General features: G+C 40.6%; 1 protein-coding gene across 1 annotated transcript in view; it reads left to right on the forward strand.

Annotated features, from left to right (window-relative positions):
* Kdm5b (lysine demethylase 5B) overlaps positions 1 to 27,292 on the forward strand; it is a 74,864-nt gene that overhangs the window by 39,637 nt on the left and 7,935 nt on the right. Inside the window, exons 7-22 of the mRNA XM_021176317.3 lie at positions 251 to 360; positions 1,723 to 1,881; positions 3,289 to 3,408; positions 5,106 to 5,264; positions 7,053 to 7,234; positions 8,297 to 8,459; positions 10,321 to 10,440; positions 11,520 to 11,714; positions 16,118 to 16,299; positions 16,839 to 16,963; positions 18,852 to 19,002; positions 19,123 to 19,237; positions 20,423 to 20,778; positions 22,283 to 22,421; positions 23,582 to 23,761; positions 24,698 to 24,856. Of these exons, the coding sequence (XP_021031976.1) occupies positions 251 to 360; positions 1,723 to 1,881; positions 3,289 to 3,408; positions 5,106 to 5,264; positions 7,053 to 7,234; positions 8,297 to 8,459; positions 10,321 to 10,440; positions 11,520 to 11,714; positions 16,118 to 16,299; positions 16,839 to 16,963; positions 18,852 to 19,002; positions 19,123 to 19,237; positions 20,423 to 20,778; positions 22,283 to 22,421; positions 23,582 to 23,761; positions 24,698 to 24,856 (2,615 nt within the window). The remainder of the gene's footprint in view (positions 1 to 250; positions 361 to 1,722; positions 1,882 to 3,288; positions 3,409 to 5,105; positions 5,265 to 7,052; positions 7,235 to 8,296; positions 8,460 to 10,320; positions 10,441 to 11,519; positions 11,715 to 16,117; positions 16,300 to 16,838; positions 16,964 to 18,851; positions 19,003 to 19,122; positions 19,238 to 20,422; positions 20,779 to 22,282; positions 22,422 to 23,581; positions 23,762 to 24,697; positions 24,857 to 27,292) is intronic.

Raw genomic sequence — 27,292 nt, forward strand, 5'->3', positions numbered from 1 at the left:
GCTCCTGTTTTGAAGACTTACGCTATTCATAATAGCACTCACATGCTAAAATTTAATAGAGGTTATTTTTATCAGTCAGCATTGAGTTCCTGTACCTAGTAACACTAGGTGTTAATAAAATGAGAATAAGTGTGGAATGGCATTTGTGTTTGGTTGTCAGTTAGAGGAGAGGAAGAGAATGAGGTGAAGCAGGGAGCAGAGATAAGCAGAGTGCATACAGAAAGAACTAACTTTGGATTGCTTCCTGCAGAGAAAGAAATGAAAAGCACCATCAAGCAAGAGCCCACTGAGAAGAAAGACTGCGAGTTAGAAAGTGAGAAGGAGAAGCCCAAGAGCCGGGCCAAGAAAACGGCCACTGCGGTGAGTGGACACTACCTGTTGTTACCTCATCACTCTAACAGGATCTCTCCCTATTCCAGTCCCAGCCTCCTGAGTTGTCCACCCTTCCTTCCTCTTTTTCTTCCTCTCGCACATACATCCTAGGCGCGAACTTCACCATGTTCAGCTCTGGGAAATGAGCAGAGTTTTTTTTTTTTTTTTTCCTTTTAAACAGGTGCTCTGCAGTTGAATCCCTAGCCTTTCCCCTTCCTGATAGCCCCACCGGTACACCATTACCTATAAGCACATGCTTATGTGCATTACTTAGTATTGGTTAACTTAGTATCAACAAAGGAAAGATATTTTAAGGGCTGTTTAAGTCAGTTTAGAAGTAAGGAACTACCTGCATCTAGTAAGCATTATTAATGTTTTTTTTTTTCTGTAGACCAGGCTTGCCTCAAATTTAGAGATGCATTTGCCTCTGTTGCTTTGTTTTCGTATTTGCTCTTCTGTGATGAGGCTAGCATTTCAGGCTAGTAGATCTTCTGCCCTAGTTTGCTACTGCTGTGATTACAAGCAGCTGCCACTACACCTGCCTCCAGAATATTTGCTTAATGTAGTAGTTATTTGGCTAATAATTTATTATTATTTATGAGGATTATATTTTTATGATTTATTTATTATATATACAGTGTTCTGCACACCAGAAGAGGTTACTAGATCTCATTGTAGATGGTTGTGAGCCACCATGTACTTGCTGGGATTTGAACTCAGGACCTCTGGAAAGAGCAGCCAGCACTCTTAACCTCTGAGCCATCCCCTCTCTCCAGCCTGGAGGATTATTACTATTTTTTTTATTTTAAGTTTATTTTATGTGTATGAGTACACTATCGCCATCTTCAGACACACCAGAAGAAGGCACCAGACCCCACTACAGATGGTTGTGAGCCACCATGTGGTTGCTGGGAATTGTTTCTGGAAGAGCAGTTGGTGCTCTTAACCAACTGAGCCATCTCTCTGCCCTGACAATTTTTTTCTTTATATTATGCATGGGCTGTAGAGATGGATTATTATTAGGTAAAGATACTTAATGCCAAACTTCATGGTCAGACAGAAGGTGAGACTTCTGAGTTGGACATTTAAGATATATAATTTTTCTCACTCCTGTTGTTTCTGGGGGTTGGCCCATGACTGTGTGTTAAACACCCGCCTAGCTTTACTAGCATCCGGAAAGCCGGGTTTGGGGCTGCCTGCCTTTGACCCCAGTGCTTAGATGGTCAAGGTCATCCTCCACTAAGCGAGGCCACCTGCTCACATGAAGACCCTGTCAGAACAAGAGAAGACAAAATGAAAACAGAAACTCACAAAATGAAGTAACGGTTCAAACTCTTCTGCTCTCCGTAGGTGGACCTGTATGTGTGCCTCTTATGTGGCAGTGGCAATGACGAGGACCGGCTCCTACTGTGTGACGGCTGTGATGACAGTTACCACACCTTCTGCCTGGTTCCCCCTCTCCATGACGTTCCCAAGGGAGACTGGAGGTGTCCTAAGTGTTTGGCTCAAGTAAGTATTAATGACTGAGAGGGAGAACTACTTTGGGAACATTTTCCTTTGCCTGTGGGTTTTAGATGCATTGATAATAAGTAGTCCATGAACAAAACAAGGCTTGGAAGTGAATGGGAGAGGAATCTTTCCAAGCTCCTCAGTGTATATATGCTCTTCAGATAATTACACTTTACTCCTTTAGTCACCATGTCATCAAATACAATTTTTTAACGCATGTTCTTTGTAGGAATTTATGAGCACTTAAAAAACTTGGATGATTTCACATGACATAGAAACCATCATTAATGTCGTAGTGTGTATTCATGCAGATTATTTTTCCATTTCTTGCTCCGTGTGTGTCTATGTCTGTCTGTGAGTCTATGGTTTGGGTTGCAGGACCTTTGAATCTGTCACAGTGCACATATATGTGCGTTCCTCTGTGACAGGGTCTCTGATTCTGAAGCTGTCACATTCATATGGTGACAGCTGTGCTTCAGCTATCTCCTTATCTCCCCTACCCATCAAGTGCTAGTGGCCCTGCCTTTGAGTTCCTTGATACAAACTCAGGCCCTTAATGCTTCTGTGGCGGGTACTTTATCTTCCTAGCTCCCGACATTTTTTTTTTCTATTTTAAATGAATGCTAGACAATTAGACAATTTTAGAAATATACTTTTTTATCCTAAGTTATTTCAGTGTAGTGTATATAGTGCTGATATTAATACAGTGTAGCAAAATTTGCTGTTTCCTATATAAGGAAGTGCTCAGTCATTGGAATATTACATTTTGTGTTAGAATTAGGTAATACCACTAAGAAAGCTTTTATGTTTTCTGTATAGCTATCGTGTAACATGAGAAGACCACACAAGGACAGATTATTATGGAAGTCAGATAGCTTCCATGGTGTTAGATAAATATTAATATTTAAATGTTTAAGTATTTAATACCTGTGTAGAGATGACCTCGTTAAATGGTCTGAATATGCAAACCTATTTGACTCCACTGTGTAGGAGAGTTTTATAGTGCATCTGTAACCTCTTAGTGTTTTGGTTATTCCTTTCGGTAGCATTATTTGGCTATCATTAAATGTTTCATTCTGAGAGCTATAATATTTCATCTACTTAATAATTTTTATTTTGGTATAGTTTAAGTTGATTTTATAGTTTAAACTCTCGAACATTATCATTCCCCTTGTTTTCAGTACTGAAGACATTTGATCATGAAAATAAATGAAGGTTAAAAAATTCTTTGATAAAATGTATTTTATTTGTACCACTGTCTTCAGACATATTTGATTTTTCTTATGTAGACTGAATTTAATAAAAAAAATCTTAAAAATCTTTAAAAAAATTGCTTTTGTTGTTGGCTACATAGATTAGTCATTTGAAAGTGTCACCTGGAAAACATCTTTTCTTCTTCCCATGCAGGAATGTAATAAGCCACAAGAAGCTTTCGGCTTTGAACAAGCAGCAAGGGACTATACACTTCGTACGTTTGGAGAAATGGCAGATGCATTCAAATCTGATTACTTCAACATGCCAGTCCATGTACGTAGATTGATTTAGACCTTAAACATTTTTTGTTACTATTTGCTTATATGTGTGTAGTGCGTGCTCAGGCAACACTGAACATGTAGAAATCGAAGACACCGTGTAGAAGTTGGTTCTTTCCTGCTGTGTGGGTTCTTGGGATTGGACTAGAAACATCTTCCCATCTGTGACATAAGTTTTATTTTATGTTACTTTTTTGAGATCAGACATCATTTATGTAGCCCCAGTCAGCCTGGAATTTACTCTGTGAACCAAGCCAGCCTACAGGGCCACTACCACACCTGGACTAATTACACTTTTTGTTTGTTTGCTTGTTTTTTGTTTTAAACGAGGTAGCTGGTGAGGAAAGAGTTAATATGGACAGTGTAGACATTTTCTCTGCAACTCCATTTCTGGATAAAGAAAAGCTTCATGTTAATAACAGCAAACACCAATATGAAGTCCTATAGTCCCCGTAGTCCAGCAGTTGCAACTTAAAGACAGTCTCACAATGCTGGTGGAAAGCTTGCTGTGTATCAAGTAATGCAGTGTGTGCTGTGTCTTGCACACATCTGGTGCACTCTGTTGTCTAGTCTTAGACTGTAAATTTTACTATAAGACTCCATGGTTGCTCCTTGTTTATCTAGAAACATAAGCAGTATCAATATTCTATCAAATAAGTCAAAATTAAATGGTTTCAGCGTGATTCTGGATATTTGAGATGGGATTTTTCTCATGTGTTTTCTCACAGCAAACAGCTCATGCATGAGATTACGGAGGTTAGATAGGAGCTTTGATCCCTGTGGAATCCCAGAAATACATAGTCCTTTATGTCATGGACATCAGCTTTTAGTAATCCAAATATTTTCTTTTTTATGCATATTCCACCTGAAATTTTATTTTTACTCTTCATGCATTTTAGTATTTTCTCATATTTGTACAGTCATGTTAACTGGCTTATGATATCTCTTCTCGGATGTCGGAAAACATGAAGGCCTGTACTTAGAACATTTCCTGATGCCTGATAGCTTTATATTGTTGGACATGCTGAGGCAAAGGTCTTTTTGTTCATATTCTGCAATTTGTTTTTTGTTATTACATTTTTAAAAAAGTTTATTCATTTTTGTTTTTGATACAGGAGTATTTTGCCTGCATGTATGAATGTGCACCATGTGTGTGCTTGGTGCCCATAAAGAGGCCGAGGAGAGCAGTGTATCCTCTGGCCCTGGATTACAGGCCCAAGTGGGTCCTGGGACTCGAACCCAGGACCTCTGCAGGAGCAATCATTTTAAAACCCCCCTCAAACTGTTAGTTTACTTTCTTTGGCCTCTCTTTGTAATTGTGGCTGGTTCATGATCAGTGAACATGAATTTTTAACTTTTTGCAAGACAGGGTTTCTCTGTGTAGTCTTGGTTGCTCTGGAACTCTCTCTGAAGACCAGGCTGGCTTCGAACTCAAAGATACCCCTGCCTCTGCCTCCCAAGTGCTAGAATCAAAGGCGTGTGTCAACACTGCTCAGCTAATTATTAGTTCTTAATTTTAAAATTTATTATAGAAAACGGAGTTGTTGCCTGGATAGAGTTATTCACCTGTGGGAAATTATGAACAGATTTTTTTTTGCTTAGAAGTTTATTCTGTGATTTCCATCTCTTAACTAGTTAAACAGTTTGTGAATGAATGAAAAAATTCCTCTTTTAATTTCCTTGTACTTGCAGATGGTTCCCACAGAGCTGGTGGAGAAGGAATTTTGGCGGCTCGTAAGCACTATTGAAGAAGATGTCACAGTGGAGTATGGAGCTGATATTGCTTCAAAAGAGTTTGGCAGTGGCTTTCCTGTTCGAGATGGGAAAATCAAGATTTCTCCTGAGGAAGAGGTAGGCTCCAGCTTTCAGGACTTGCTGTGTGAGGTGGAGCTCTGTGTGGAAAGCACAGCCGTGGACTAGTGACAGCCTCACTTAACTAAGAACAACAGCCTTGAGAATTGTTAGTGAAATTCTCTTTGGCTAGCTTGAAGTTTGTTGTTGTTGTTTTTAATTTTTTGAGTACACAGTTGCTGTCTTCAACCACACTGAGAGGGCATTGGACCCCATTACAGATGGCTGTGAACCACCATGCAGTTGCTGGGAATTGAACTGAGGACTTCTGGTAGAGCAGTCAGTGCTCTTGATTGCTGAGCCAGCCCTCCACCCCCTGAAGTATTTAAAATTACTTCCAGCACAGCCTTAATTACTAAATTAATTAATTAATTAATTTTTTCCCAAGACAGGGTTTCTCTGTGTAGCCCTGGCTATCCTGGAACTCACTCTGTAGACCAGGCTGGCCTCCAACCCAGAAAACCGCCTGCCTCTGCCTCCCGAGTGCTGAGATTAAAGGTGTATGTCACCACTGCCCGGCTTATTTATTTTTGATCATTATTAATTATTTTTATTTTTTATTATTTTTTAATTTCAGGTTTGGGGAGAATATTTGATTTGTTGAAAAATTTGCCTCAATGCCTATATATGTATATATATAAAATTTCCTTAGAAAATATATTACATTTATATAAGTAGAGCAACAATGGTTAAGTTTCTTCTAATTCTCTATGATTTCATACCATTCATTCCCCTAAAGTGGGGGGGAGGGATGTCAAAGATGGCTATTTATTTCATTTAGTTTACAGGGGTGCATTATTTTAAACAAATGACATTACTTGTGTTTGCAAGTATAATCTGTATGTTTTCACTGGCATGACTGATTCTGATGGATATTACTACTTTTATCTCACGAGGAGAGTAGAACATCTTTATTTTTCTTTTATTCGATATTTTTAAATTTACTAATTTCAAGAAAAATTAAGTTCTCAAAAACCCTTAGTCCTGGTCATGCTCTGTACTGAGGTGGTGAGGAAAAGCCACTGCTGCCCTTTCAGGTTTCAAGTTTGACCTCTTTAAAGAATGATCAGTCAAGGCCTTATTTAATTTTTATATTTGTAAGTGTCCTGCTTTCCATGCAGCTGGCTTCCTGAACCCACACGATTTCTGTCTGGTTTTGGGCAGTTAGATTTACATTGTGTATGCCTGTGGTGTTCATTTTAAGCCTTACATCCATATAGAGAAATGTATACACGTGTGTGCAGCTCACTCATAGCCAGCTCTAGAAGAGGAAGGTAGAACACCTCAGCATGGGCTTCCTCTCAGGACAACCACCGCAACATCTAAGGGTGGCTTCGAACTTCAGTTTATGCTCAGTTCATGTTCTTCACTCTCCCAAAACAAAACAAAATGAACAGGTTGAGAGAGAGAGAGAGAGTGTGTGTGTGGTTCAAGCCCACTTTTTAAAGTCTACAAATCACCATAGTGGCACCTCTGCTTCAACTCCTAATCCCTTCATTTTATTTTGAAGGAGTTCTGTAGACAACTTACATGGAATTCTAGGGCCTGGAGAAATGGCACAGCAGTTTTAAGAGCACTTGATTCTCTTTCTTAGGACCCCAGCTGTTTCCTAGGCCAGACTGCTCACAACTTCCGTCTCTAGTGCCCCTTTCTGACCTCCTTGTACTTGTACACATGAACCACCCCCAAGTAAATACAGTAAAAAAAGAAGGTACAAAACCATGTTTCTGAACTGTTAGTATGATATAGCTTAAACTTTATCTTTTTTTTTTTTCTGGCTCATTTTAGGAATACCTGGATAGTGGCTGGAATTTGAACAACATGCCAGTGATGGAGCAGTCTGTCCTTGCTCATATTACTGCTGATATATGTGGCATGAAACTCCCCTGGTTGTATGTGGGCATGTGCTTTTCTTCCTTCTGTTGGCATATTGAAGATCACTGGAGCTATTCAATCAACTACTTGCACTGGTGAGAATTCTTTATGGAGTCTATGAGGACTATCTAAGCTGGGCAGGAAGGACAACTTCTTCTTTCAGAAATGTGTTCATGACTGAGAATTTCAAGTTCCATTTGCTTTAGCTTCTGTTACCTTAGGTTTCCTATCCGATTAGGGCACTTCACTTCACATAGTCTTCTGAAATCATACACTATTTTGCAAGTATAGGATGTTTCTAGGAATAGCATTTATGAACAAGTTATACACACGCGCACACACCCCTGTCTACCAGAATTCTCATTTGATGTCATGGTAACCTCTATATCCCTTTGGGGAGGAGAATGGACTTGGGACTATCAGTTTCCTTTTGCTGTGCTAATTTTCTGACATCATAACACTTAGAATACCTATCAAGCCTATGTAGACATTTATTACTTTATTATCTAAACTTTTCGCCCAAAGCCCTTTTTTTCCCCTACAGCTGTAATACCCTCACCTTATTTCTTCTACTTTCACATGCAAAAATATTTTAAAATTCCTAACTCACTTGAATCCCACAGAAAATGTACCACAAGAAAGAGATATTCTTGTGGTACATTTGGATATTCAGCATGATTCTGCTTCCCCTGGTATTACCCAGCTGTAACAGGAAGATGATGTTTTATATACCTCACAGAGATGGCACTGATTAATTGGTTAACAATTTAAAGTGTTTTAAAGAATAAGGGTTGTTTAGAAATGATAATTGCCTTATTCGTATTTGATGTAAGCTTTTTTACAGCAAAATGGGCAAGGAAAAAAGAAGATGGAAGTCTCAGTCCTTCTTAGTTGTTGTAGGGAGTCATAGTAACTGTGCTGTATCAAATGTGACTCCTTATCTTTTTAGAAACTAAATCCTCGAATGTTTGTAGAGTAGGATCTGGGAGGACCTCAGTCCCATCTTGGCAGTGGTGGGCAATGCACTGCGTGTTCCCCTCCTGCTCGTCCTGATACTTGTTTGAGTTGAAAGGTGTTTGTAGGTCAGAAGAATATGAACTAGTTAACAAGTTGCTGTGTGTTATGCTACAAATTAATGGATTCTGATCTGTTTCTAGGGGTGAGCCAAAAACCTGGTATGGAGTTCCAGGCTACGCTGCTGAGCAGCTAGAGAACGTGATGAAGAAGCTCGCTCCTGAGCTCTTTGTGTCCCAGCCGGACCTGCTGCACCAGCTTGTGACCATCATGAACCCCAACACCCTGATGACTCATGAAGTGCCTGTATGTCCGCACCGATCCTCCTGCCGCCCCACCCACATGCACAGCTTCCCTAGCACCCCCTCTTTTCTTTTTAAAAAGTTTCTTGGTGTTTTTCCCCCATAATATAAGTTGATAACCTGTTGGGTGCTTTATAGCAGTCTCCCAGTGGGCCAGATACTTAGAAACTCTAAACTCCTATATTACTAATGACTTGCTCTGCAGATGAGTGACGCTCACTTTAGTGTATCAGTCAGTGAGTGGGAGAATGTATAGCCATGACCACTAATGGTTTCTGTACTGTAAGGTTTTTTGTTTGTTTGTTTAAGATTTATTTACTTGTTTTTTGTAAGTACACTGTCACTGTCTTCATCTTCACACACCAGAACAGGGCATCAGATTTCATCAAAGATGGTTGTGAGCCACTATGTGGTTGCTGGGATTTGAACTCAGGACCTCTGGCAGAGCACTCAGTGCTCTTAACTACTGAGCCATCTCTCCAGCCCTTTAAGTTTTGTTTATAAGTTTAGTAAACAAAAGATAAAAAGTTACCTGTCAAATGGAAATCGTTTACTATGAGAGTGGGTAGCTAGTTACAATTAGAGCTAAGCTCAGGTTTTAAAATCTTTTTGAAAATATTTATAAATATTACAAATTTATAAAGTGGTCTTTACTGAGCCATTTTTCCAGTTCTTGGGGTCAGTCTTTTATTCCTTTTTCCTCTCTAAAAGAGGAAGTTTAGTAGGGATGTTTGTGTGAATGCTTATCTAATAAGAACAGGCCCTGGATTTAATTTCCAATACAGCATAAAGAAGTGACAGTGAGGGTTGGAGAGATGGCTCAGTGGTTAAGAGCGCCAACTGCTCTTCCGAAGGTCTTGAGTTCAAATCCCAGCAACCACATGATGGTTCACAATTATCCGTAATGAGATCTGATGCCCTCTTCTGGGATGGCTGAAGACAGCTATAGTGTAATAATAAATAAATCTTTAAAAAAAAAAAAGGAAGAAGAAGCGACAGTGAATTGTGGGATCTCATGATTAACCAAAATGGAATGCTCCTCATGACTGATTCTGACGGTGGTTCTGGGAATTGAACCGAGAGCCTTAGATTAGGGATACTAGGTTTACATTTTGTCCTGGTGCTGCTTCGTAACCAGAGCTGTCTGTTTTACATTGCTTACTGCCTCCACCCCGCAACCCCCCTTCCTCAAGCACCTAGGGTGTTGTGTGCGTGTCTGCATTTGGGCGTTGTTCCTCGGGGATCATCATCTTGATGTTTCAGACAGGATCTCTGAGGACTTTATGGAGGGCCATTAAGTATGTATTTGTGGACCATAAAGTAATGACAAAAAGAACAAAACATTCACTATGTCTTCATTGTTAGCATTTCTCTTCGATTTTTCAAATTTGTCAATATTGGAATAAAATGTAGGGGCTAGATTTAGGGCTTTGGGAAATCAATGGATTGATTTTTCATTCCTGGTCTGGAACTTGCTATGAAGTCTAGATTGTCCTCCAACTCAAGAGATCCTCTTGTCTCTGCTTCACTTACAGCTGAACCTTAGGAGGTTCCTGATTGTATCTGTAAAAAAAGATGTTTCTTGCCTCTTAGATGGTTTCTTGTTTTTGTGGTAAGAGCACTGTCTTCGCTTCAGAGACTATTTAGTTCTGTTAGTGTGGTATACCACTCCATCTTGTGGCAGAAACCAGATGATTCTAACAGTAATTTTTTCTCCTCACTTTTGATAGGTGTGTGTGTGTGTGTGTGTGTGTGTGTGTGTAGTCCTGTCCTATTTGTCTAGAGAAACCATCTGATAGTTTATGTCTAAATTGCCTTTGAGAATGTTACTGTAAAACCTTAATCGCTCATCCCTGTCTCTGTAGGTTTATCGAACGAATCAGTGTGCTGGGGAGTTTGTAATTACATTTCCAAGAGCCTACCACAGTGGCTTCAACCAAGGTTTTAATTTTGCTGAGGCCGTTAACTTCTGCACTGTTGATTGGGTATGTGTTATGTATTTGAGCTTTCTCAATCAAATCTTTTTTTTTTTTGTGGAAATAGCATAAAATGCTTTAAAAACTGTCACATATCCTTGCTACTCATCTGGATTCTATGCAAAATCTTTTCCAGTTTACAGTGAGATAAGACACTGGATAACACAGTGTGTGACAACTCAGACACGCACTGTGTGCATGTCCATGTGCATGCCCATGCCTTTGGCCAGAGAATGACAGATAGCTGTGAGTAGCCTGGCGTGGGTACTGAGAACTGTGCTTTGAATCTCTCTAAAAATCAGCACTTGCTCTTAAGTGCTGAGCCACCTCTCTCAAGACATTTCTTTTAAATTGTACACATTTTTAATGAAATTTTAGGGGATAGAGCAGTGTTTTGTCTTTTTTTTTTCCCAGTGTTGCCATGGCTAGTCCTGAGTTCTTTATTGTAAACCACCCTGCTTCAGCAGGTTTTGGGAAACCTAACTTGTAGCAAGAGTCTTCCTGAAGGATAGAGTCATAGAGTCTAGTGACTTTTAATAAGGCTAAAGATTTTTTTTTGAGATTTATTTATTTATTATATGTAAGTACTCTGTAGCTGTCTTCAGACACTCCAGAAGAAGGCGGCGGATCCCTTTTCAGATTGGTTGCTGGGATTTGAACTCAGGACCTTCAGCAGAGAGTAGTCAGTGCCTTTAACCATTGGGCCATCTCTCCAGCCCAAGGCTGAAGCTTATTAAAGCTTGCAAACTAGTAACAAATATTCCAGTCTTAAAACTTGGTAGGGTTTCAGGTTAGCACTGTTGTTTGAGGAATAGTACTAACATTACCAGTTAAACTCCACATTACTCGGTAACTCATTATCAATAATCTTTTTCCTAAACCAGTTTTCAAATAAGTTACCTAATGTGATAGATCTTTAGAGCACAACAATAGGCTCAGGGCTCTGGGAATCTGAGTCTAGTTTAGGGTTGATAAGTGATAGGTGTTTTGACTTAGATTGTATTATTTGGTAATATGATATTGTAAGTCAGAAGTCTTTGGAAATTAAAAAAGACTGACTATGTCATTTTCTTGTGCCCTGTGTACAGCTGCCATTGGGCCGCCAGTGTGTGGAGCATTATCGCTTGCTGCACCGTTATTGTGTCTTTTCCCACGATGAAATGATATGCAAAATGGCTTCTAAGGCTGATGTATTAGACGTTGTGGTAGCGTCAACTGTTCAGAAGGACATGGCCATCATGATTGAGGATGAGAAAGCTTTAAGGGAAACTGTTCGGAAATTGGTAAGGTTTCTGGAAGTCCCAATTCCATGTCATTGATTGTGATTTACTAAGTCGTTGTGTTCTCTACTACTGTTTTAAGAAGCTTTTCCACGTTGTATTTAATGTCTACAGAGCTGCCGGGGGCCCTCCGGCCTGTTGAGGGTAGTGGTATAGTCACAGAGTAGGACTCTGGTGATGACTTGAAATTCTGAGGGCCTCAGGCTTTCAAGCTCTTTAACTGTACTGAAAAGCTAAAAACGTTCTGGCTCTTTCTGAGGGTAAAGACTGCTGCAGGCTTAGGTGACTGACACTGCAGCCTAACAGTGAGGATTCAGCCATGTGGCCTTTGTTCTGGCTCAGCAGGAACTGCTGGGCTCTAACTTTCAGCCTGCTGGTAGGAAGCTGCAGGAAGAAACTGGGACACTTAGAGAGGTGGTTATAGAGTTTATACTAAGTTGTAAAAAGTTTCCTATGAAAACTGAGGGGAAAGGCAAAAGATCCTAAGCGGGGACTAAGTGTGGAAAGGCAAAAATTTCTCTCTCTTCTTGTCCTCAGTACTTATACATCTTTCAGAATACATGATCACATGGTACAAAGTTCATCACAAGTTCACACAAAAAGATCAAATCATAAATTGAAATAGAAGTTTACAGCAGGGAATGTTTACATTCATATCCATTAGGAGTAATTATCTGGCTAAACATCTATCACCTGTCTCAGATCTACAGGTTCACTGAAGGTTTAAAACCATAACTAATTTATTAGTGAAGTTTTGTATAGACAAACCCAGTCAATATTTTATCTTTTGTCGGAGCATCTATAATAAATAGCTAGTTCCCTTTTTATGACCTTTGGTTAATTGTTTTACAACCTCGTGGAATGTGCTCTGAGTGGGAGAGAGTCTGGTGACTAAGAGCAGTGAACTGGGGACACTTGGGAGACTGGCAGAGTTCTCACTGCAGTTGTGACTCTCAGAAAAGGAACTAATAATAGCAGTCCCACTATAAAAGAGCTTAAAAATCACAGACATAGCCGGGCGTGGTGGCGCACGCCTTTAGTCCCAGCACTCGGGAGGCAGAGGCAGGCGGATTTCTGAGTTCGAGGCCAGCCTGGTCTACAAAGTGAGTTCCAGGACAGCCAGGGCTACACAGAGAAACCCTGTCTCGAAAAACCAAAAAAAAAAAAAAAAAAAAAAAAAAAAAAAAAAAAAAAAATCACAGACATAAATTTTAGGAATTCTTAAGGATCATCATTAAGTCATCTATTTGTCTCTATAGAATTAGTACAAAACTACATTTTCGTGGATCTGCAGAGATCTGCTCCAAAGGGGTGTGCTACTACTTAGTGACAATTATATAAGTTTAATAATAACAGGAAAAGCATATTAATTGCAGGAATCTTTCCTAAAATGAATCCCTTACAGCCTTGCTTAATAAGGGTGCGCCTATCACAGATCATATAATATCCAAAGCAGGCCATTTCAGGATATTCACCTGCTAGTTATTAGCTTGTCCCATTATGACTCTTGATAAAAAGCAATTCTAATTGACGTGTAGTAATACTTGTTTTATTTATATTGACCTTATTTATTTTATCCCTTGTATCAGTTTCTGTAAAATATCTCTTCACATGGTTTGTCTGTTTTAATTATAAAATTATATTATTTCATTAGTGCTGCTCCCCCGTCTGTCCCCTCCCTCTTTCCATCCCTCCCTTCCTCTCCTCTAATAGTGTTTCATGTATCCTCCTGCTTCTACTTTCTAAGTACTAGATTACAAGCTTGCCTCTTTTAAGTTTTGTTTATTATGTGTCCTCCTACTTAAGACATTGTGCATAATAAAGAAGCAGTCACTAGGATTTTCTCCAGTATCTCATACTTTTATAATATGAATGGCCTCGGGATCATTTTAAGTAATTTTTATTTGTATGAGACACAAGTCTAAAGTGTTGTTTTTATTTATTTTTGTATATGGATGTCTAGTTGTCCCTTCATTATGTCTTAAAAACTTCTCTCTGAATTGCCTTAGTACCTTGGTTTAAGACCTGCAAATTTAACTTGTTGCTAGTACTAAATTGCTAGTGATTACTTTTAGAATATTCTCTCTCCCTCTCCCTCCCTCCCTCCCTCCCTCCCTCCCTTCTTTCCAGTCTCCTGTGTCCGTCCGTGTGTGTCTCTCCCCCCCCCCCCCCAATCTCTGGTATGTATGCAGATAGTTTTGTGCATGGGAGCATGGGAGCTCAGCGCCCCCAGTTCAGAATAGGATGTCAAGTGTAAGTTACAGACAGTGGTGAGCTCAGTAATAGGAGTGCTGGGCGCTGAGCTTGTGTCCTTGATGTGCATACTTACCATTGCTTTCTCTCTAGCCCTCTAAAAGGCTTTGACAAATCTTTACGTAGACAAGAATGTCCTTGAATTCTGACCTTCCTGGCCAGTTTTAGAATTATAGGTATGCTAGAGTACTCAGTTTTATTCAGTTCTGAAATTGAATGCAGGGCTTGGAGCAGCACATAAGGCAAGCATTCTACCAACTGAGCTATAATCCTAATGCCTAGTTTTGTTCTTTATTTTAAAAATTATTTTTCTGTCTTTTAGTTCGTTTGCATTTTCCTGTTATGATTTTGATTTAGTAGGTTTTGGTTTTGTTTTTTGTTTTTGATTCTTTTGGATCAACCACATATGTAAACAATCATTTCTTTTTATATGCCACTGTGTATAGAGGACTGGAATGTTGTCTATTGGGAGCTCATTATGGACCACCAGCAGGATATCTATTGTCCCCTGATATTTTATTGTTGGAGAAAGCAGTGTGTAGTGGATTTAAGTGACCTGCCAAGGTCTACATCAGTAATGGCAGCTAGTGATTAGAATTCCTGCCTGGCGGGGTAGGTTCCTGCTCTAGCTGAACTTCTTTTAGCAGCTGATAGCTGCTGGAGGACTTCAAGTAGCTTTTCTTAGGTGCTGTACCAGCGAGAGGTTGCCCTGTCCTGTCCTCCACTCATGGCCCCACACTCTTGGGGATGTGGGAGTGACTAAAAACAAAACAAACAAACAATGGACATAAACCTTGGAAAGGTATGTTGGGAGGAGGTTGTAGTAGGGGTAGATGTAATTAAAATACATTGGTAGCCAGGCGTGGTGGCGCATGCCTTTAATCCCAGCACTTGGGGGGCATTTCTGAGTTCGAGGCCAGCCTGGTCTACAGAGTGAGTTCCAGGACAGCCAGGGCTACACAGAGAAACCCTGTCTCAAAAAACCAAAAAAGAAAAAAGAAAGAAAAAAAGATAAAATACATTGGTGCAAAATTCTCAATAATAATAGTAGCGAATTTCTGCAACTTGAAAAACTGTTCTTGACCTGTGGAATGTGGAGTTTACAAGTTAAAATTGTGTATAAACTATGTTTTCCATTCTCAGCGAATTCAGAGTTGGTATTTGTTCTTCTTTAACCTCAACTCTTTCCAGACCACAGAAATCCTTTTCAGTGATCATGATTAAAATGAAAAATCTGTTCATTAGCATTTTTTACTTTGTCTTGTCATTGTTGATTTAACGAGTAATTGTCAGAAATTATTAAAATATTAATGTAAAACCAACCTTCCTTCCCTCCCCCCTTCCCTCCCCCTCTCCCTCTCTTCCTTTGTCCCTTCCTCCCTTCCTCCCTTTCCCATTTTTATTTTGTTTGTAAAGTCTGTGTGTTGGTAGAAGGCATTAGATCTCTGGGTGGCAACGACAGGTACAGGTGGCTATGAGCTAAGGTCATCTGCAAGAGCAGTGTTCATTCTTCTTAATCCTAGAGTCATCTTTCAAGCACCTCTATGTATGTGTCCTGAAGATTCTAGGGATCAAGTCCAGGGCTTTCTCTGTGCATTGTAGGCAAGTGTGCCAGTGTTTTTACTTTTCCTTTGTGATAGAAAGCATGTGTCTTTAGCTCTTCCTCTCTGTGCCCCAGTCTTTCTGTAAGCTAAGTTTGGTATAAGGTTGCTAACTTCAGCAGCATTCATTTATCAACAATTTTATTAATGTTCAAATAGAAATAAATGGTTAGACTTGAGGACCTGCCTCATCCAAAGAAGGATTCTCCTTGGACAAGTAGAATAATGTGCTATTATTATTTTTAGATTATTTAGTTATTATGTGAGTACACTGTTTCTGTCTTCAGATACGCTAGAAGAGGGCATCACATTATAGATGGTTGTCAGCTACCATGTAGTTGCTGAGAATTGAACTCAGGACCTCTGGAAGAGCAGTCAGTGCTCTTATCTGCTGAGCCATCTCTCCAGCCCGGTTATATAGTTCTAAATAGTACATATTTTCTTGGGTCTTTTAGATTGTATTATCCTGGGCTCAGCTGTTAAAGGCTAGGCTCACAACCAAAAATAGATTGTATTATCCTTTCAAATCCTCTAATATAGATTTTGTTTTAGGGAGTAATTGATTCTGAAAGAATGGATTTTGAGCTGTTGCCAGATGATGAGCGGCAGTGTATAAAATGCAAAACTACATGCTTCATGTCTGCCATCTCCTGCTCTTGTAAACCTGGCCTACTTGTTTGCCTACATCATGTGAAAGAATTGTGTTCCTGCCCCCCATATAAGTATAACCTGCGGTAAGTAAGGATGAGGTATTTTCCTTTGGGAAAGCATCCAATCATTTATTTATTTTGAGTGTGCATGTGCATTAGTGTATTTTTGATGCCCTGGTATGTGTACATCCATGTGCTTGAGTGCACATGTATGTGTGTGTGTGATATCATATTTATGTGTGAGTATGGTTATATATCCAAAGGCAGAAGGAAAAGAGAGACAGTGGGCCTTTCATGAGCAATTGAAACACCAGAGTCCAGTCCCACTGACACACTTCCATCAAGGATACACCTATGATTCCCTCTCAAGTCTCACCACTCCATAATGATTAAGCACTCAAATATTTGAGCCTATGGGGGCCCTTCCTAGTTAGATCATCACACATAGGTTTTGGGGATTGAAACTCAGGTTCTTGTCCTTGTAAGTAAATTGCTCTACCAATTGAGCCGTCTTCCCAGCCCACACTGAGTCTTTAATTATTATAGGTCTCTAAATGTTGAGGATATAACATCCATTTTTTTCACACTGGCCCGTCTCATTGCTGTTTGTGTTCTGTGTCCAGGTATAGATACACTCTGGATGATCTCTATCCAATGATGAATGCATTAAAGCTTCGAGCAGAGTCTTACAATGAATGGGCCTTAAATGTGAATGAAGCCTTGGAAGCAAAGATAAATAAGAAGAAAAGTAAGTAATGCAGAAAGTGGGACTCAATAAGCTGCAAAGTCTAGTTGGATTTTGTTGCAGTCAACATTTTGAAACAGCCTAATTTCCTGCTTAATCTTACATCCAGGTCCTTGGCAGAGGGTTCTAACCAAGATGGGTGAGGCAGATGGGCTCAACATCTCAGTGAAGCCTGGGTATATAGGTTATACAAGATGGTTTTGGGGCCAGCGAGGTGGCTCAGTGTACATGCCACACGGCCCCAGTGATATTGGATTAGGTCCCTGGAACCCATGTGACATCTGAACCAGTTCACCTCTGACCTCTATATGTACACCATGGCTCACATTTCCCCACTTTGACACCCCACCCCTTGTAGTGAAAAGAGAGAAAAGAACAAACTAAACTTCTTTAAAAAAAAACAAAAACAAATAGAAAGCAGGGCCATGGTGGCCCACGCCTTTAATCCTAGCACTTGGGAGGCAGAGGCAGGCAGATTTCTGAGTTTGAGGCCAGCCTGCTCTAGTTCCAGGACAGCTAGGGCTATACAGAGAAACCCTAACAAAAACCAAAAAAAAAAAAAAAAAAAAAACAAAAAACAAACGGGGGGAAAAAACCCCAGAAAACCAAAACAGAGCTGGAGAGTTGGCTCAGAGGTAAGAGTACTGTTTGCTCTTTCAGAAGACCAGGGTTCAACTCCAGTCATTCATGTGGTGGCTCATAACTATGTATAACTACAGTCACAGGGGATACAGTGCTTCCTCTGTCCTCCCCAGCCACTACATACATATGGTGTATAGAGATATATGCAGGCAAAACACCATACACATAAAAATAAATAAATCAAGCCAGATGTGGTAGCACACACTTTTAAACCCAGCACTCAGGAGGCAGTGGCAGGTAGTCTGGCCTACAATGTGAGTTATAGGACAGCCAGGACTACAGAGTAACCCTGTCTTGAAAACCAAAATAAATAGATAAATGAATAAATTTAAAAATCTTAAGAAAATAATAGCAACTTTATGTATTTTGTTACAATGGATTCTTTGAAATGCAATATAATATTAAAATGTTGGTGAAATGTTGGCTTAACATTTCCTAGTTCTAATCAAAATTTAATGTCCCTGGCACTTATCATTATTTTTTCTTTCTTTTAAAACAGAAGAGTTTTATATGTGTGTGTTTTGCCTGCATGTGTGTGTGTGTGTGTGAGTGAGTCTACTCTGTTGTGTGCCTGATAAGCCCTGAGGCCAGGAGAGCTCTGGGCTTAAGGATGATGGTGAGTTGCTATGTGGGTGCTGGTGACTGAACCTGAGTCTGTCTTCTTTCATAACAAGTACTCTTAGTGGCCGTTCTCCTCCCTTTATGGTGCGCGCGCGCTCGTACTTGTATGGTGCTTACAGAGGTCAGAAGAGAGCTCTGGCTCCCTGGATCTGGGGTTATAGACTCCTGAGTCATTATGCGGGTTCTGGGATCCAAACCTGGCCCTCCTCAGGAACAGTGAGGGCTTTTAGCTGCTGAGCCTGCCCTCCAGCCAGCCATTCCCTCCACACTCCATTCTATCCACTTTGTACATCAGCAGGTCCCTCCCTCCCTTTTCATGGAGGGGAGGGGAGCACCACCACCAGTTTCTTGTCAACTATAAAGTGAAGTGAAGGCCACAAAGTGGGTTAAGCCACAGTAGATCTCTATTACTTTTCTTTCACAAATGAGCAGGTTTTCACTTAAATCTAAACTTATATACTCCTGAAGACCCGACTCTAAGTACCCTTTGTCAGACTCCTCCCCGTCCCCCAGTCAGATAAACACTGCTTGTGGTACATTTCTGGGTAAGAACGGACAGAAAGCCTTCTCTACTCTGTAACAGTGATTATGAGCTTGATCACAGGAAAGACGACTTGTTCTGTTTTAGGTCTTGTCAGCTTTAAAGCTTTGATTGAAGAATCAGAAATGAAGAAATTCCCAGACAATGATCTTTTGCGTCACCTTCGACTAGTCACGCAGGATGCAGAAAAGTGTGCCTCTGTTGCCCAGCAGTTGCTTAATGGCAAAAGGCAAACAAGGTATCTATTTCTGACTGTATGAGAATGGACTGGGAGGCACCTGAACCTAGGAACCCATTGGCATCTCCGAGTAATGAATGCATGTGTCTTCATGGCTTTCTCGGGCCCTTGTCTTTCTAGGTATCGATCTGGTGGAGGAAAGTCTCAGAATCAGCTGACGGTGAATGAACTTAGACAGTTTGTGACTCAGCTGTATGCTCTGCCGTGCGTCCTTAGTCAGACACCGTTGCTAAAGGTAACCATATAAAGATCTGTAGGACTTTGGGTATATTTATATACTCAATTGACATCATTAAGTTGGTCAGTTGGCTCTTTGGTGGTTAGTTTGTTATTGTGTGTGTGTGTGTGTGTGTTTCTGCTGAAGCCAAAGGAGAGCATCAGATACATTAAATCTGGAATTAACAGTGGTTGTGAGCCACCTGACATGGGGGCTGGGAACTGCCGCTGTCATCTTGAAGAGTGGCGAGTGCTCCTGACCTCTGAGCTAATAATTCACACATATTTGAATTTTTGTTTGTGGAATAGTGGGTGGTTATAAGGAGATTAAAGGAAGATAAAGTTGAGATTTTTATTGTGAAAGTGACCACTGAATCTAGCATGGTGAACCACACTTAAAATTTCAACATTTAGATCCCAAGGCAGGAGAACTGCCATAAGTACAAAGCCAGTCTGGGCTCCATAGTAAGTCCGGAGCTGGAGAGATGGTTCTGAGCTCTTGCTACACAATCAGTATGATCAGAGGTTGAATTTTCTGTGCATGTACCAGTTCCACTAGGGCCCAGAGCAGGATTATGGCTAAGGCGTGTTGGCTTCTTAGTTGAAAAAAAATGTGAGGGCCATGTGGTTGAGGGAGGCAGCATGCCTTGGAGAAATAGGGAACTCTTCTCCAAGCCCTCTTCTGCTCATCACAAGCATGAGTGCCTGAAGGTTCAGAAGCCCTCGGAATGCACATGCTCATAAACGTGCTCACATAGACTGACTGATAAAAAGAAAACAAGAAAAAAACCCAAACGAAAGTAAGAAAAAGTGGCTACCAGCCAGTTCTTCTCATTGGTATAGACTTTATGTTATGACCCCCTATTTTGGCTCTCAGGTGTCATTTACGTTGCTTTGTTTACTCACATTATCACTGACATAACATGGCTTGGTAAAGAAAGTTACACCTCATTTTCTTTTCTTTATTATTCCTCTTTTTTTTCTTTTTCTTTTTTTCTTCTCTTTTTCTTTTTTCTTTTTGGCTTTCCGAGACAGGGTTTTTCTGTGTAGCTGTCTGGAACTTGCTCTATAAACCAGGCTGGCCTCAAACTCAGCCTGCCTCTGCCTGTTGAGGGCTGGGATTAAAGTTGCCCACCACCACTACCCTGCTGAAACTTGTATTCTGATAGTATGACTTTGATTGTTTGCCTTTGTCTTCTTTTAGGATCTCTTGAATCGTGTGGAAGATTTCCAACAGCAAAGCCAAAAACTACTGTCTGAGGAAATGCCTAGCGCTGCTGAGCTACAGGAGTTGCTGGATGTCAGCTTTGAATTTGATGTTGAACTTCCACAGCTCACTGAGATGCGCATTCGCTTAGAGCAGGCCCGCTGGCTAGAAGAGGTTCAGCAGGCTTGCCTGGACTCCAGCTCCCTTTCTTTGGATGATATGAGACGACTCATAGACTTAGGGGTGGGGCTGGCTCCATATTCTGCCGTGGAGAAAGCTATGGCCCGCCTGCAGGAGCTGCTAACAGTGTCAGAACACTGGGACGACAAAGCCAAGAGTCTCCTCAGAGCAAGGTAGACAAACACAAGGCAGTTTCCAGAGCTTTGGATAATAGGTGAACCTTAAAGTGTAGGACAGAGAGAAGCTACTATTTGGCAAGTGCTTATAAACGTTTGCTGTCCTTATAGAAGACTTGTGCAAAAAGCTGATCTGTTTGGGCTTGATTTGACACATGAGTAATGAAAATTACAGGGTTTGTGATACACACTTTTAATCCCAGCACTTGGAAGGCAGAGGCAGGTGGATTGCTGTGAGTGTGAGGTCAGCCTGGCCACATAGTGAGATCCTGTTTCATAAGAGAGAAAAATCTTAGTTATTTTAATGCTTATGAAATAAATTATTAAATGGAAATGACCATTGTAAAGATAAGATTGAATGAGATTTTCCTATAGTCTCTAATAATACTATCTTTGGAAGAAGAAAAAGTTTACAAAATAAATAAGCAGATAAATAAATGCAAAATAAATAGAATCCAGAGTCATGAAAGACAAATCAAATGTCTGAGAGTTGACGTGTTCATTCTGTGCAGTGATGTAATACAGAATATTTTAAGTAGAAATTATTATTTTTCTCTTGCTTGGTAGGTCTGGATGCTTCACTTGTTTTATACCTTTTGACAGAGGTGTGATAGGCGTCTGTGCTGGGTGAAAATGAAGTCATTTCCTAATCCTTTCTGTGTGGCAAGTCTTTATTGGTTCAGTAGGCAACATGGCATTAAAAAGTCTAGGTTACTGATACTGTTTTCATTCTTAAGATAGTGGTCATTGAGCTGAGAGGGTGTGAAATATCTTGCCATTGTGCTTTGAGTGTGTTAGAGAATTTAAATTTTCTTAGTTTATCTGATTCTTAACATTTTATTTGGCTTAACATAGAAGAAATTACCAGTTAGAGCTAGTATTAGTAAGCTACTTTTTGCATTAGAACTTTATTTCATAAAATCAGGAACATGTAGAACTAATTTTGTTTCTAGACTCTGGGACTGAAGAGATGGCTCAGCTAGCTGCTAAAAGTGCCCCTGCTCTGTTGTAGGGCACAAGCTCCAGAGCTGCCTGTGCCCTCTCTGCAAGGCATTTCTGCATGCGCACGTACAATGATGAAAGCCATACCTGCTTTCAATAACTTGATCATTTGAAATGAGTGAATTTGATATGCAGTGACCAGTGCCATTAAGGTTTTTTTATTGTTGTGGTGAATTTCTTCCTAGAAATGATCTTCCTAGTCTTTTGACATCTATAAGAAAAATGAAGTTTGTGGCTGGAGAGATGGCTCTGTAGTTAGGAGCACTGGCTGCTTCTCTAGAGATCCCAGTACCCATGTGGCAGGCAGTTCACCACTGTCTGTAACTCCAGTACCAGGGGACCCATGACACCAGGCAGGCATGTGGTACACATACATGTGCGTGCAGGCAAAATACTCACACATAAAAGTAAAATAAGTCTTAAAATAAAGAGAGAGAAAAGGAAAATGCAGTTGTGAAATGTCTGTGCAGTTGGAAATGTCTCTGTTTTGCTTTCACAGACCACGGCATTCTTTGAGTAGCCTTGCTACAGCAGTCAAAGAGATGGAGGAGATCCCTGCCTACCTGCCCAATGGTACAGTCCTGAAGGATTCTGTGCAAAGAGCCAGAGACTGGGTTCAGGATGTGGATGCATTGCAGGTAGGTTGAAAAGAAAAACAACATCCTGAGTCTGTCTGTCTGTGCTGTTAGGGGGATTTCCTCCTACCTGGACAGGCCTGGATAGGGCCTTCAGAGTTTGACAGCAGTGAGCAGAAGAATAGGCAGGCGGAAGCAGGAGCAGGAGGCTGTAGTCCTCCCAACCTGGTGTCTGTGGCCCTTGATGCTAAAGGTGCAGTTAGCTCTCAGTCATGTGCAACTGCGGCCTGCAAACTTTCTCCTCTGGCTTCTTAGAGCTGTTGTCCCTCATCTCCGTGTTGTTTTTGGCTGTGATGTTTGGTGTGTGGTTGTTTGTGTGTGTGTGGTTGCTTTTCCTGAGTGTGTTCACTTGTCATTTAGTTCATAAATGTATTAAAGCCTTTTTTAGATTTGTTTATCACGTGTATGACTGTTGTGCCTGTATGTGTGTCTGTGTGTCATATGGATGCCTGGTTCCTGAGGAATTCAGAAGAGGGTGTTGGGTCCCCTGGAACTGCACTTACATGTGGGGGCTTGGAATCAAGCCTGGGTCCTCTGAGCCATCTCCCCAAGCACAATTGTATAAATCTTTCTTTGACAATTTCCCCAACTTCTTCTCCCACTCCTTAGACATCTCTAGTGGGTCCCCTCTCTTTTATTTCTAACCCATGGACCTATTCGAGACATACTGAATCAGAATGTCTGGGATGAGAACCAGGAAACTGTGTATAAGTAAATGGGCTTTCCACATGATTCTTATATGTGCTGATGTTTTAAGAAACATTGGGCTTTCTAGCTTATATTTTAGTTTCCTGAGTAATTTGTACTGACTTGTTTTAGGAAGTCACTAGTGACAAGTGAATTGGAATAAAATATTATCTTTTAAAAAATGCAAGTCAAACTCACTCTAGTACAAATATTTCTGTTGAGATACATTTCTTTGATACTGTTCATAGGAACCAATGTGAGAGACTATATAGGTATAAAAATTTATAGATGGATATAAATAAACAGATAAAAGAGATAATTGTGTCACATTTTTTTATCCTTTGGAGCCTAGCATTAAGTGTTTGCCCACCCTTGCTGAGTTTAACATGTTGCAGTCATGGAGTCATTGACCATGAGCCTCACTGAAGTATACTTTTCCTATTTTATGTAGAAGTATCCTTTTCTTAATTTATTAGGCAGGAGGACGTGTGCCAGTGTTAGAGACACTCATTGAACTTGTTGCAAGAGGCCGATCTATCCCAGTACATCTCAATTCTTTACCAAGATTGGAAATGTTAGTAGCTGAAGTTCATGCTTGGAAAGAATGTGCTGCTAAAACATTCTTGCCTGAGAATTCTACATATTCTCTGTTAGAGGTAAGTTTGCAATGAGCTTGTGTGCAGGAACTTTGATCTCAAGTTTGAATGAGTTTATAGCATGCAAAAGTGACCTCATTGGATCTATCTAATTGTGAGTAGTTTTTAGCAACCCTTGAATGTTTTCTGGCTTCATTTAGGATATAGTTGAGAACATTTTTTCATTAGGTTTTGTGTATGTGTGTAAGATAAGTCTCTCTCTGTTCTCAGGGATTCTTGAATTATTATGGCAGTCTTCTGCTCTGCCTCTTCAGTTCAGGGCTTGCAGGTGTGTGCACCTCCACACCCGGCTGTGCAACACTTTCTATTTATGCTCAAATGAGACTCCAGTCCTGGCTATGATTCACCACCTTTGTTTTATGTGTATGGCTGGCTTGCCTGCATGTATGTCTGGGTACCATTTGTGTTTAGTGCCCATGGAATCTAAAGTTTGTCCCTTAGAATTGGAGTTCGATAGCTGTGTACCTTATGGGTGCTGGGAATTGGAATCTGGAAGACAGTCGATGCTCTTAAACACTGAGCCATCATCTCTCCAGCCCCACTGCCCGCATTTTAGTAAACCTGAGATGTGACCTCACTGAGTTTTCATAAAAAGCTTAAGAGTATTTTTATATTTTTTGTAAGCTGTGCATTATCATTGGAATCAGTATATCATTTTAACCGATTCCATTAAGTCTGGAACCTGCTTAAGTTTTGGAGCCTGCTTTTTCTCTTGTTTAATCATCGTTTTGTGTATGTGTGTGTGTGTGTGTGTGTGTGTGTGTGTGTGTGTGTGTGTGTGTGTGATATGCATGCCTGCCTATGAGTAGAGTTTTTAGAGGCAGCATGCTTCAAAGAAAATGGTTGACGGTGAGAAACATTCATGTGCTGCTCAGGCCTTTAACTTGGTTAATTTGAAATCTGTTTCACCATTGGCTCTGTTTTCTCTTACATTAGGTTCTTTGCCCTCGGTGTGACATTGGCCTTTTGGGGCTGAAAAGGAAACAGAGAAAGTTGAAGGAGCCCTTGCCAAGTGGAAAGAAGAGAAGCACCAAGTTAGAGAGCCTGAGCGATCTGGAGAGGGCTCTGATGGAGAGCAAAGAGACTGCGGCAGCTGTGCGTACAGGGTTTCTTCTGCTTTATCTTGGGGGAGGGTAGTTTCTTACTTTTTCAGGACTAGGTAGGAATAGCAGCATGGTTAACAGACAGAATAACTTGAAAAATGCTTGAGTTTGCCAAAAGAATTTTTGAAAATTGTGAAGTTTAAGGATAGAGTCGGTGAGGTATGTTTCAGTGGTAAAGCCCTTGCCTGGCATTAATGAGTGCCTGAATTCTGCAAAATTATAAGACACAAAACATCCCCACAGGTACATAAAATTTACAGTAACCCTGGTTGTCTTGGAACTCACTATGTAGACCATAATGTCCTTGAGCTTGCCTCTGCCTCCTAAATGCTGGGATTAAGGTGTGTGTCACCATGCCTAGCTCAGTCTGAGCCTTGAATATTGAAGAGTGCTTATGGATTATCTAAAAGTACTAGCTAAGGCGATCAAGGCTGCCAGGAAGGTCAAACTGCAAAGTTAACTTGTTATGTTGCCACAGGAAACACATCAAAAGCATCTAGGAGCTGGGTGGGGTAGCTAGCGCTCAGGAGGCAGAGGCAGATGGATTTGAGTTGCAGGCCAGCGCTACAGGACGAGACGCTATCTCAAAACAGTTAAGGAAAAAAAGTTATGCTGAATAATTGAGTCCTTGCACACGTTTTGTAAGCATTGTTGATTCTAGATAGTTAGTGCCCAAGAAGGTTCAGCAGTATCTGGCTGACATTTAATCAGCAGAGTGTCTTGGTGAAAGGACCCAGCTGTGTGATTGCTGGGCTGCTGAGCTGGATCAGTGGGTGAAGGCCCTTGCCACAATGTGGAGCATAACTAAGGATAGAGTTATGTGTCACAGATCAGTGGGACACATTCTGGGGAATGTGTTGTTGGTGAGTTTAGTCATTGTCATACCAACTCAAACTGGTCTGTATCAAATAGTCTACATGGCGGTAGACATACAGTGTCACCAGGATCTCTGGATTATACTGTGCATGGTGCCCGAGACATGAGTGCACAGCATGGACTGAACTTGACTGTGGGACTAACTGAATGGGCTCGTCTTTGGGCCGTTCAGTGTTTCTTTAGTAGCTACCTGACAGGACATAAAATTGCCCTGGTTTATTTATACATTTTGACACCCAGAGTCTGTTGTTTATTAAAAGACAGTCGAGTGTATGGAAAGTGTGTTTCCCCCTTATAGTATGTTTGTGTGTGTCTGCTACTGGAGCACTGTTCAGGCAGTTGATTTCATGAAGACATCATAGAAAGCGGTGCTTCTCTCCTTGAGACACTCGAGTACCTATGCCGGCTTTGCATGCAGTATCTTTCATAGACTCTAGTGTCTGCTTGGGCTGTGTGTACGTAGTCTATGAGTATGCTATGGTCCTCATTTGCTTTCCATTGCTGAGCTGTGGGAGGGGACCTTGTTAATACATAACATATACATACATGCATATCTATTTATATGAACATTACATTCAACAAAAACAGATGTTAGTTTAATATCCCTTAAGTTTGTTATGATTTACTTCTATACCTGTTCCCACTCAAAAAAACAAAAACAAACAAACAAAAACTTCTTTATTTCTGTGTCTACTGAAAATCTGAAAAGAGGTAATGGAGAATTCATTCTGTCTTTATGACTCAGACATCTCACCTGATAAGTCAAGATTGATCTGCTTTGGTTCTTAAAGACTGTGCTTCATCTGTTCTCTCCTGGTGCTTTCCCTTGAGACAGTTGGCCAGGTAATCTGGACAGATCCCTAGTGTCCAGTAAGCACCTAGTCTAGTCTATGGATAGCGTGTAAGTGTCTAGAGAAAATGTGTTTAAAATGTCATACAGTCTTAAGACTGAAGTTGATCCTGCCTATGTATTTTCAAGCCTCTTCCTAAGGTTAAGAGGCATGTGCTACCATGTCCAGTTAATTTATGAAGTGCTAGGGATGGACTACAGTGCTTCATGCATGCTAGGGAAGAGCTCTTTAGCTACATCCCAGCTCCAGGTGGTTTTCTATTTAAGGTTTTTTTTTTATTATTTTTATTTTTTTATTTTATTTTTTCCATTTTTTTTTTTAAGATTTATTTATTTATTATATGTAAGTACACTGTAGCTGTCTTCAGACACTCCAGAAGAGGACGCCAGATCTCGTTACGGATGGTTGTTAGCCACCATGTGGTTGCTGGGATTTGAACTCTGGACCTTTGGAAGAGCAGTCGGGTGCTCTTACCCACTGAGCCATCTCACCAGCCCCCTTATTTTATTTTTTGTCAGATACTAATTTCATAGCCTATTATTGCTGTGTTCATCACCTCTAGGCGCCTTACCAGTGAACCACAGTAAGACATAGATCAGCTACTGTGCAGTGGCTGATTGAGCCCCACCCACCCCCGACCCATTGTAGTTGAGGCTCAATTGAAGCTCAGGCTGCACTCAGTCCTCTTGCCTTCGCCTCCT

Source organism: Mus caroli, unplaced genomic scaffold, assembly GCF_978045245.1.
Source record: "Mus caroli unplaced genomic scaffold, Mus_caroli_1 scaffold_1, whole genome shotgun sequence".
Lineage (NCBI taxonomy): Eukaryota > Metazoa > Chordata > Mammalia > Rodentia > Muridae > Mus > Mus caroli.